Source organism: Hyperolius riggenbachi, chromosome 2 (assembly GCF_040937935.1).
Source record: "Hyperolius riggenbachi isolate aHypRig1 chromosome 2, aHypRig1.pri, whole genome shotgun sequence".
NCBI lineage: Eukaryota > Metazoa > Chordata > Amphibia > Anura > Hyperoliidae > Hyperolius > Hyperolius riggenbachi.
Window position 1 is genome coordinate 337,040,841 of NC_090647.1, and position 12,677 is coordinate 337,053,517.

At 47.2% G+C, this 12,677-nt stretch overlaps 1 protein-coding gene across 4 annotated transcripts in view; it reads left to right on the forward strand.

Moving 5' to 3' along the window:
• The window catches only part of FANCE (FA complementation group E), a 55,345-nt gene that overhangs the window by 16,236 nt on the left and 26,432 nt on the right, over nt 1-12,677 (forward strand). For all 4 annotated transcript variants that reach the window (XM_068269393.1, XM_068269394.1, XM_068269395.1 and 1 more), the window contains one exon: nt 4,445-4,671. In XM_068269393.1, the coding sequence (XP_068125494.1) occupies nt 4,445-4,671 (227 nt within the window). The remainder of the gene's footprint in view (nt 1-4,444; nt 4,672-12,677) is intronic.

A 12,677-nucleotide genomic window follows, 5' to 3' on the forward strand; every position in this document is an offset into this window, starting at 1 on the left:
ATCTCAGGTTTATTTAATACATCTAGGATGGCCTCCGTTTATAAAAAATTCTCACTGTGGGTGCTGCACATGACTGCTGTCGCACATCTGCTCAGTTAATAATATTCCAGCAACTGCACTATTTTATTATATGACCCAGGTCTTTTATCACCAAATAGACACTCTAGTAAAGAGAATCGAGTGCAGGTTTGCTGGAACATTTATAGTGCACCTGAAGTGAGAGTGATAGGGTGGCAGACACATTTAATCAATTAAGTTTTATTGAAAGGAATACAACCAATAACATGTAAATGCCAATTGAAGAATAGTGAATAGACATTTCAAGAATGACATATGACAAAGCATATAATATAACACTGTCTTACAAGTGCCAAAGCACAGGAGATGTCACATGGAGAGCTTTATTACAGAAGCCATGTTAGAAATTCAAAAGATGGAACATAAGCTATGGTTCTAGATAAACATGTCATTAACTGTTGTTATAAGGCTGGACCATCACGGGGAGGAAAAGGGAGAAGAGAGATGATCAGTGAGGGACAGTTGGGAGATGTCAGCATAGATGTAAGGGGAAGAGGATATACAGAGAAAGAAAGATACAAGTTACTTATTCGAACCCTGATTAATCGGGTTCCATGATTTGTTTGTATGTGTCCGAACACTGGAAGTCCGTCCAGACCGACCAGGTCAAGGTGTATTGTTCAGATCGCTCATGCGATAGGAGGATTAAATGTTCCATTTGTTCAATAAATTCAATTCTCTTGATCCATGACCTTATGGACGGAGCATTGGGGGACTTCCAGTGAAGGGGAATCATTGCCCTTGCCGCGTTAATAAGATGGATAGTTATTGATTTTTTTGTATGTCTTAGTGGGTTCGTGGGTACCATGAAGAAGTAAGGCAGCAGGGTGAAAAGGGATTTTGTCCCAAGCTATTACCTCCATTAAGTACTGAACTTCCCTCCAGAAGGGGACAATAACAGGGCAAGACCAGAATATATGGAAGATATCGCACCCACCAGCACCACATCTCCAACAGGAGTCAGGTGATGAGGGGAAGATTCTATGTAATATTTGTGGAGTTTTATACCAACGAGATAGTATTTTAAACCCGAGTTCTTGGGTGTTTATATTCAGAGAGCCTTTGTGGTTTAGGTTGAAGATTTTTTGCCATTGCTCTTCCTCAAAGATTTGTCCGAGGTCTCTCTCCCAAGCCTCCTGGTATTTGAGCTTATCTGGAGACGTGGAGACTACAAGCATCTGATATATGGCGGAAATTAGGTGTCTGTGTGGCGCAGGGCTTACTATTAAGTTTTCAAACGGAGTTAAGGTCGGGGGCCAGTTTCCCATTTTGAGTATAGAGCGTAAAAAGTGTCGAATTTGAAAATATTGCCAGTTGGAAAGGGGTATCTGGTCTCTCATTCTAATTATTTCCTGGTATGATTTGATTTTTCCTGCTGTCACAAAATCCCTTACCCTAGGGGGTTGGTGGGGGTCCCAGGAAGTGAGCAGTGGTATATCCGCCGCTGGTTTGAAGGCTGGATTGTCTTTTAGGGGAGTGAGTGGGCCCACTAGGTTGGTGGGGTTTAAAGACGAAGCGTATTTTCTAAAGCATTTGACAGTAGCTTCCATGAGGGGATTTTGCCAAGTCGCCTGTACTTTACGTGGGGTATCTACCCAGCCCAGTAAGACAAGCAACTATGACATTGTGTACGCATCAAGCAAATTGGAAGCTGGTCTCGTTTAATGTGAACGGCCTTAAAGGACTTACGAGGCCAGATTTGTAAAAAATACATAAAAAAAGTTAGATACCTGTGTGTGTTTGCAAGGCACGGAGGACGCTGTCCGCGCCCTCCGTGCCCTTCCGCCTGGTCCCCGCTGCTTAATATGCCCCCGAACGACCCTCGACCGCACGGCCTGAGTCGGGCTCTCCAGCCTTCACAAAGATGGCCGCCGGAGCTGGCCGCGGCTGCGCAGTCCACATAGCCGCGAGTGCGGCTGCGCAGCTCTAAGGCCAACTCCCCGATCCACGCTACTGTTACGTGGATCGGGGGGTTGGCCTTAGAGCTGCGCAGCCGCACTCGCGGCTATGCGGACTGCGCAGCCGCGGCCAGCTCCGGCTTCCATCTTGGTACAGGCTGGGGAGCACGACCCGGGCCGCGCGGTCGGGGACCGTTCGGGGGCATATTAAGCAGCGGGGACCAGGCGGAACGGCACGGAGGGCGCGGACGGCGTCCTCCATGCCTTGCAAACACACACAGGTATCTAACTTTTTGAATGTATTTTTTACAAATCTGGCCTCGTAAGTCCTTTAAGGCCGTTCACATTAAACGAGACCAGCTTCCAATTTGCTTGATGCCCCGACACCCCACGCGCATGGGGCGCGGGGGAAGGGAGCCCAGCCGGGAGCGCACTAAAGCCCCCACTAAGGCCATATCTTGGTCTCAACCCCACCATACTAACCTCTAAGGCAGGGGTGCCCGGTAGATCGCGACCACCTGATCGGTAGATCGCGGCCTCTTGGCCGCGTCCCATTGAATTTAGCAGCCAGCAGCTGTATAACGCAGTTTCTGCTGCTGGCCGCTGGAGGAGAGAGCCTGGCCAATCAGGGGAGGGGAGGAGAGAGCCTGGCCAATCAGGGGAGGGGAGGAGAGAGCCTGGCCAATCAGGGGAGGAGAGGCGCGCAGCCAATCGGGAGGAGAGGCGGAAAACTTCCGAGTTCCGACTCCACTTACGCTGCCCACCGGAGCCAGGCCTGAATACCTGGACACCACCGCGGGAAGACACCGGCCCTATACCCAGGTAACCTATGCTGAAGGATCCTATACCCGGCTAACCTATACTGAAGGGACCTATACCCAGCTAACCTATACTGAAGGGACCTATACCCGGCTAACCTATACAGAAGGGGCCTATACCCGGCTAACCTATACTGAAGGGACCTATACCCGGCTAACCTATACTGAAGGGACCTATACCCGGCTAACCTATACTGAAGGGACCTATACCCGGCTAACCTATACTGAAGGGACCTATACCCGGCTAACCTATACTGAAGGGACCTATACCCGGCTAATCTATACTGAAGGGACCTATACCCGGCTAACCTATACTGAAGGGACCTATACCCGGCTAACCTATACTGAAGGGACCTATACCCGGCTAACCTATACTGAAGGGACCTATACCCGGCTAACCTATACTGAAGGGACCTATACCCGGCTAACCTATACTGAAGGGACCTATACCCGGCTAACCTATACTGAAGGGACCTATACCCGGCTAACCTATACTGAAGGGACCTATACCCGGCTAACCTATACTGAAGGGACCTATACCCGGCTAACCTATACTGAAGGGACCTATACCCGGCTAACCTATACAGAAGGGACCTATACCCGGCTAACCTATACAGAAGGGACCTATACCCGGCTAACATATATACTGAAGGGACCTATACCTAACTACATTTCCGGGGGGGGTGCATTTGAAACATCGGTAGATCTCCTGGCCTCGGCGAATTTTAAGGTAGCTCGCGAGCCGAAAAAGTGTGGGCACCCCTGCTCTAAGGGCTTAGGGTGAGATAACGTATAGGGGGAGGTGCCTACCTTACAAACAAAGCTGCATTAGAGCTTGTCCTCAGCCCAGCCTCTGTATAGTTGTGTTGAGGATCTTAATGAATGCATAACAATCCCGCCCTCTCCCCCTCTCCTCCTATTGTAAACCTCCCCCTGATTATAGCAAGCACATACATATAGTACAGTATACTTATAAACGGGTATGAATGGAAAACAATTATGTCCTGATGTTTTTAACACTTTTTTTTTTAGCCATAGAGAGTAGGAACACACTAGGCAGAATTGCATAAATTTTTTCCAGCAAATAGTGGAAACCGCATATGTGATTCTGCCTACACAGATCCTAAACCAGCAGGCAAGTCGTGCTCTGACTGACGTCTGACTGGATTAGTCGCGTGCTTGTTTCAGGTGTGTGATTTACAAAATAAATATGGCCGCCGCCCGATGCCTCTCACTTCAGGTTACCTTTGAGTTGTCCAGTAAGGGAGGAATCACACTTGCATCTGCGGGACGATTCCCAGCAAGCATTTTGCCTCACAATAGTGCATTATGCAAAGGGTATTAGCTTGATTTTTTTTTTTTTACAGTAGCCATTGATTTCAATGTAAAATCACATGTGTTGTGCGAGAAAGTAGTGCAGATTGCATCGTTTTTGACTCAATGCGGAATTGCAAATGCCTCTGGAAAATGCACAGGTACTGTGGACTATCATTATATGCGATTCTGCATGTGTTTTTGTATGCTGCCTCATTGACACTATTACTGAAACCTTAGTCAATCAACTGCTAGTGTTTATTTCTGAAATAAAGACTCAGTAATATTTTCGTTTGTAAGAATAAATCTATATGTTTTATAACTCTCACATTTTAGATTGCCCATTACATGGACTGCGATGGCAACTTGGCAAGTACCTTGCTAAATGATCCTGGAAGAGCTGGTTTTATATTGCTGCAGGCTCTAAGCAATGAACAAAATGGACTGTTGGCAGCTCAAAAGGTTCTTCAGCGCTTCCCTGGACCATTCCCATGGATAAGTATAATGGAGAACTTGTGCACAAAAGAACCCACACTGGATGCATCATCTGGAGAAATGAGCATGTGAGAGATTCTTTTTGGCTACAGTTTGTGTTATTTTGCCACGCCTAGTATAAATTTAGCCTCAGAAGGAGATTTAAAGTACGGTGACCAGACGTCCCGCTTTTGGGGTTCCCTGTCCTGGGCAGCATTGGGCTTTATTCACAATGCCTTACCGCATGCATTAAAATAGTATGTGCAAAATATCACCCAAAAGATCACCATTGTGTAATTCTCAAAGCTTTATCTCCTTAAAGGATACCACAACCGTGTGTGTGCTCAATTACACATGGTAATCATGTGACGCTCGGTGTAATGGAGCGCACACGCAGCACAGAAGGGACAGCGTGCTTCTGAGCCTCGCACTATGCGCCGGCCAGAAGTGAAGGGGGATGGACATACTGCGCACACAGGGCGCAGTGTCTCCGGGGCAAAGTTCAGGAAAGTCGCCGGACACCGGGAGGGATGCAATGAGAACGGCTGCAGACGGAGGGGGGTGGAAGAACAGCTGGTATGTGCTCATGACTGCGTACTCAGTGCTGCAATCATTTTTACCACAACGCTTCGGTTGTGGTATCCTTTAATTTTCCGCATGCGGTAAATGTGCGGTAAAAGTGCGGTAAAAAGTGACTAAATTTCCTCCACTTTGAAATTCTTAATTGAATAAATGTGTGGATAATTGGTGATAAATAAGGATTTTTTTTTATCACCTATAGAGGGCAGGTTACATAGTTACATAGTTATTTTGGTTGAAAAAAGACATACGTCCATCGAGTTCAACCAGTACAAAGTACAACTCCAGCCTGCTCCCTCATATATCCCTGTTGATCCAGAGGAAGGCGAAAAAACCCTTACAAGGCATGGTCCAATTAGCCCCAAAAGGGAAAATTTCCTTCCCGACTCCAGATGGCAATTGTAATAAATCACCTTTAGCTCCGGCACCAGCAACTCATCAGAGCTGCAACTCACAGCGACAGCATACAGGAGATAGAGCGGAGACAGCCTTCTTCACCTTTCAAAGGGGTTTATTAAGCATCTTGTGTTACAGTTTGATTTCTTCAAAGTATAAATAGTCTTTCCTATGTCCTATGTACATCACATATATTTACAGCATACATACAGGAAGCTAGTATTCTAACTACAAACACTGGTCCACATGACAGCCCAGGCGCCCCAGGTCTCTCACACTCACTGGGGCCCCCAAACCACCATGCGACACCTAGAGCGAAGTGCGGGCAAGCCCTGGACCTCTCACCTCCAGGGAACTCACCCCACCACCTCTAAACTGAATGCCAACTGCAACAAACACAATTGCTAACTTCCAGTCAGAGCAATATCCTGCCTCTATCTGGCCAGCAGACGCTTGTCAGCCAATCAGGTGCACTGTCATACACCCTTTGCCTGCTGTACCATACCTAGCAGGAATTACATAGATTAGCATTCAGGTGGGAGCCTTCGGTTGGACGCAATCGTGAATTGCGTCGTTTAACAGGGACGCCCCGTGTAGGCACATCTCCCACACGGTCCCCTCCCTAACCACTCGCCTGTCAACCGCATCGTAGAAGCTGCAAAAAATAAAATTTAAAATCACAAACACTGGTCCACATGACAGCCCAGGGGCCCCAGGTCTCTCACACTCACTGGGGCCCCCAAACCACCATGCGACACCTAGAGGGAAGTGCGGGCAAGCCCTGGACCTCTCACCTCCAGGGAACTCACCCCACCACCTCTAAACTGAATGCCAACTGCAACAAACACAATTGCTAACTTCCAGTCAGAGCAATATCCTGCCTCTATCTGGCCAGCAGACGCTTGTCAGCCAATCAGGTGCACTGTCATACACCCTTTGCCTGCTGTACCATACCTAGCAGGAATTACATAGATTAGCATTCAGGTGGGAGGCTTCGGTTGGACGCAATCGTGAATTGCGTCGTTTAACAGGGACGCCCCGTGTAGGCACATCTCCCACACGGTCCCCTCCCTAACCACTCACCTGTCAACCGCATCGTAGAAGCTGCAAAAAATAAAATTTAAAATCACAAACACTGGTCCACATGACAGCCCAGGGGCCCCAGGTCTCTCACACTCACTGGGGCCCCCAAACCACCATGCGACACCTAGAGGGAAGTGCGGGCAAGCCCTGGACCTCTCACCTCCAGGGAACTCACCCCACCACCTCTAAACTGAATGCCAACTGCAACAAACACAATTGCTAACTTCCAGTCAGAGCAATATCCTGCCTCTATCTGGCCAGCAGACGCTTGTCAGCCAATCAGGTGCACTGTCATACACCCTTTGCCTGCTGTACCATACCTAGCAGGAATTACATAGATTAGCATTCAGGTGGGAGGCTTCGGTTGGACGCAATCGTGAATTGCGTCGTTTAACAGGGACGCCCCGTGTAGGCACATCTCCCACACGGTCCCCTCCCTAACCACTCACCTGTCAACCGCATCGTAGAAGCTGCAAAAAATAAAATTTAAAATCACAAACACTGGTCCACATGACAGCCCAGGGGTGGTGGGGTGAGTTCCCTGGAGGTGAGAGGTCCAGGGCTTGCCCGCACTTCCCTCTAGGTGTCGCATGGTGGTTTGGGGGCCCCAGTGAGTGTGAGAGACCTGGGGCCCCTGGGCTGTCATGTGGACCAGTGTTTGTGATTTTAAATTTTATTTTTTGCAGCTTCTACGATGCGGTTGACAGGTGAGTGGTTAGGGAGGGGACCGTGTGGGAGATGTGCCTACACGGGGCGTCCCTGTTAAACGACGCAATTCACGATTGCGTCCAACCGAAGCCTCCCACCTGAATGCTAATCTATGTAATTCCTGCTAGGTATGGTACAGCAGGCAAAGGGTGTATGACAGTGCACCTGATTGGCTGACAAGCGTCTGCTGGCCAGATAGAGGCAGGATATTGCTCTGACTGGAAGTTAGCAATTGTGTTTGTTGCAGTTGGCATTCAGTTTAGAGGTGGTGGGGTGAGTTCCCTGGAGGTGAGAGGTCCAGGGCTTGCCTGCACTTCCCTCTAGGTGTCGCATGGTGGTTTGGGGGCCCCAGTGAGTGTGAGAGACCTGGGGCCCCTGGGCTGTCATGTGGACCAGTGTTTGTGATTTTAAATTTTATTTTTTGCAGCTTCTACGATGCGGTTGACAGGCGAGTGGTTAGGGAGGGGACCGTGTGGGAGATGTGCCTACACGGGGCGTCCCTGTTAAACGACGCAATTCACGATTGCGTCCAACCGAAGCCTCCCACCTGAATGCTAATCTATGTAATTCCTGCTAGGTATGGTACAGCAGGCAAAGGGTGTATGACAGTGCACCTGATTGGCTGACAAGCGTCTGCTGGCCAGATAGAGGCAGGATATTGCTCTGACTGGAAGTTAGCAATTGTGTTTGTTGTAGTATTCTAACTAGTAAGCATAGAGAGCCGGATAGCTGGAAAGTAGAGTGCCCCCCTTTTCCCTCCGTGCTCCCTCTTTATATGAACCAGAAAGAGTTAAATGTGACCTCACTGAGCCATCTATGATTGGTTCAGATCCCTTGTGATGTCAGGACACACACCTACTCGATTAATATTCAATAAGATATTATGCCCTAGTTGCAAGAATGTTATGTTTTATAAATATGGCCCATGTTGATTGTTCCTGTAGTCCATTTGTCTGGGGCAGTGTAGGCCTAAGACCTTGGACTAGGAACATCTTCTCAGTATCTGCTTGTATCATTTGCTTCAAGCAGACACTGAGATGCTTCTGCCTGCATCACGAAAACCTCTATTTAAAGGTATATTCTGCGAACAAGCCTTTTACCTAAAACTCAGTCCAAATAACTGAGGCCTACTTAAATTATAACAATCCTCCCTAAAAAGGCTTGACCCGCAGATCCCAGCTTCGGAACCTAACCGTACCTGGTTCCTTTCTTTATGTTTCACTTTTCGATGTTCATGCTCACACAACTTCTCTGCTCTAGGCGGTTAACCCTGGAAGAGAGAGAGAGCAAGACCTCCTGGTCTTCCTGTAACCAGGCTCTCTGGGTAGGCCCTACTTCTAAGTCCCTCTATACCACATGCTCAGCATTTGCGTCACTTGCGTATCACTCACAAACTTGCATGACCACAGAAAAGTGAAACTTGTGTGTTTGTTACTCAATGGAGCAGTGCCAGGTGCCTTCTAAAAGAGCGCATTTATACAATCCGCTCCATCACCGGTACTACTACCTATACCCGTAACCCTGTATATCCCTTAATTTGGAAATATTGGTTCAGGAGATTGTTTATGAGGCACCAATCTCTTGACCAGGTTAATTTGTTTTACGTAACTTTACCACACAACCTCACCTGGATAATGATGCCTGAAGTTGTCATCCCCATCCAGACGACCAGTGGGTGTAGGAAGAACTTTTGAACTGCAGAGGCCCAGTCCGAGTGTCCCTGGAACATCACCGGAAACCTTTTCCACCAGGTCAGACTGGAACTCACCTGCTTATTTTTGTGTTCTACTTCGTTAAGATCACCTGGATCATGGTGAAATCTTACCTCTAACTTAGTGTACTGTTTGTTTAACCGTTGTATCAAAGTGTGGTCATCTTGGATCAAACCCTGTTCCCCTTGGAAAATCCCCCTTATCGGAACAATTGAGAATATACCTTGAATGTATCCTTAGACCTTATGTTAAAAAAACAAACCTTTCCTTCAGCCCCCGGAACTATCGGTTGGGCTTCAGGGTGGATCTTTTGAATGGTAGCCTCGCATTCTGCGTTATTGAGCCTGCAGGCTTCTTCACTAAATTTGACTTGCCCCGGCAAACACAGGTACCTCTGTGAGAATTGCCCGCATGAGGACAACTCTACTCATTTCACCTCCCCGTCTAGCACCAAAAAAGTTTGACCTCTCAGGTCATGGTGTAAGACATGTGTTGAGGTGGGAACTAAGGAAGTGGCGGTGCTTAAAGGAATGTTGCACCGTTTCCATTTGTTCACCCAAACATCTTGAAGCTTCCATGCACAAGATCCTTCTCCAGAAAAATCGATATACCTCCCCTTGTCCAATCTCAGTTGTACAGGATCTTCTAGCATCTCCCTGACAAAATATGTCCCCAACTGTCCTGATTGGACCTCTTCCCCCCTTATGTCCTGAGGCACAATATGTACCTGAGGTCGGGAAGACGGTACTCTCTGCAATCTTTCAATTAAGAGTACCTCTTCACTTACCCAACTAGCATGAGGATAAGCGGCTGCATATGGACTGTGTAATATCGTCCCCTGTTGTGACCCGTGTAGTGTGGATGGGGTTCCCTGTGTTGGCTTTCCCTCCCCTGGGACCGCTCTCCCCACCCTCTTTGTCACCTGGAAATGTGGCTTGATCTCGATTTTTACTTCGTGTTTCGAGAACCACCAACCCTCGGCTTTCCAGCCTTTACGTGTGTATAGTTGTTTCAGAGGCACTCTCTGTTGGTAGCTCCAGAGTGTAATGTTGTCCCCTGCGTCTCTCTGGTAGGAGAATTGACGCCTCCTGCTCGTTCCTCTCCAATCTGGAACCATCTCACTCTGCATAACCAAGACAAGGTACCCCTGAATCACACACTCCACCTTTTGCATGTACCCATTGTACTGCAATGTACCTTTTAACAAAACTTTGGATCGGTGCCTCGATTCTGGGAGTGTGGCATTCAATAGCAGATTTACACTGCCATTCAATTCCCACTGCCCGCACACCTGACCCTTCAGACCTTTCACCCACATTGTGCCATGAAATTTGTTTTCTCCTGGCACATGTGCTCTTTTCCTCCGTCCCTGCTTAGTCCATCTGTGCCAAGCGGAGGGAGGTGTGAAAGGATCAGTACCTTTGTCACCCAACATTAACATGTTTGGGCCTTGCATTCTTATTAACCCCTTATTATACATGAGAATGTCCTCTCTTCGTTCTCCTAGGACGAAATGGCAACCTATGATCACCATCAGCACGGTACTCTTCATTATAAAAGCACCACCTTGGGAAAGAAAAACATTAGCAATTTGCACTATGCTTTGCTCAGTCAGTTTTTTTTTTAGTAGTTTTCCCATCTCCGGAATCTCGTTTTTTAGTCTATTTCCAATTTCAGGAATCTCGTGTTTTCCAAACTCAGATTGGCATCTGGAACTTTTCGCTTATCCGACTGACATCTCCATCTTTGCTGCCAGCACTGCAGCTGTCTCGATTTCATATTGCCAAACTCCTTATCAAAACCTCTTGCGGTGTGTGGCCTCTGTACCAGAAACGAGCTCTGAGTGTCCCAGCAATCTTGGCCCAAGTTTTCCTCACAGGCGTCGGATGCGCTGAAGGTCCTAATGGAATCTGGCCAAACCCATTCTCTTGGACTGCCTTCCCCTATGTGTGGCGTACGTCCACTCCAATTAGGGCACCCACATCGACCCTGCCGCTGGGACTTTCCCGACTCACTCCGCACAGAGCTTATCTCTGCTTGATAAGCTTTGCACTTCTCGTCTCTGGCCTCCGTAGTCCGCTCTTAACTCTTCCAGCTCAGCTCGCTCTGAGCTTCTCCTGTTCTCTTGTGCTTGCTTCACAGAGATGTAAGTCACTGCTTCGAGAAGTCTCAATTAGACTGACTCTTGTGCCCACCTGGATCACCAATCAACGACCTGGGATTGGCCTAGGGTTTTCACGGCACCAACTGTAATAAATCACCTTTAGCTCCGGCACCAGCAACTCATCAGAGCTGCAACTCACAGCAACAGCATACAGGAGATAGAGCGGAGACAGCCTTCTTCACCTTTCAAAGGGGTTTATTAAGCATCTTGTGTTACAGTTTGATTTCTTCAAAGTATAAATAGTCTTTCCTATGTCCTATGTACATCACATATATTTACAGCATACATACAGGAAGCTAGTATTCTAACTAGGAAGCATAGAGAGCCGGATAGCTGGAAAGTAGAGTGCCCCCCTTTTCCCTCCGTGCTCCCTCTTTATATGAACCAGAAAGAGTTAAATGTGACCTCACTGAGCCATCTATGATTGGTTCAGATCCCTTGTGATGTCAGGACACACACCTACTCGATTAATATTCAATAAGATATTATGCCCTAGTTGCAAGAATGTTATGTTTTATAAATATGGCCCATGTTGATTGTTCCCGTAGTCCATTTGTCTGGGGCAGTGTAGGCCTAAGACCTTGGACTAGGAACATCTTCTCAGTATCTGCTTGTATCATTTGCTTCAAGCAGACACTGAGATGCTTCTGCCTGCATCACGAAAACCTCTATTTAAAGGTATATTCTGCGAACAAGCCTTTTACCTAAAACTCAGTCCAAATAACTGAGGCCTACTTAAATTATAACAGCGATCAGATACAATCCCTGGATCAACACTACTGGGCATTATCTAGTACCGTAATTATAGCCATGGATGTCTTTCAACGCATGAAAAGCATCTAAGCCCCCTTTAAATGCAGGTATAGAGTTTGCCATAATGACTTCCTGTGGCAATGCATTCCACATCTTAATCACTCTTACTGTAAAGAACCCTTTCCTAAATAAATGGCTAAAACGTTTTTCCTCCATGCGCAGATCATGTCCTCTAGTCCTTTGAGAAGGCCTAGGGACAAAAAGCTTTTCACTTCTCTGCTGTTGGCCTTTTGAGCTTTGTTTGCTTGAGTTTAATTTTACATAGGAGGCAGAGAAGACGCGCGTGTCTAATCTCAAGGCGCACTTTCAGACCTCGCACAGTCTTTTATATGATTTTATAGATGCCGAGGAGGAAATTCCTCTCTGCTCTAAAAGATAAGCAACAGCATAATAACCTTTAAAGAAAAACATTTCTGATACAAATCCTGCAATAAATCTCCAGTGTGCCTACTTCCTGTTTTTATGGAAGCAGACATATTGTTAACATCCTGTGTTTACAAATTAGCTTCTCTGCTGAGGCACCAAGATGGCACAGCTGAGAGCTCAAATTACAGTTGTGATTAGTCACAGATGAGAGGGAATTAGGCAGGCTAAACTCTCTAAATACACACAGGGTGCATTTCTATAGGTTTTCCCTCTG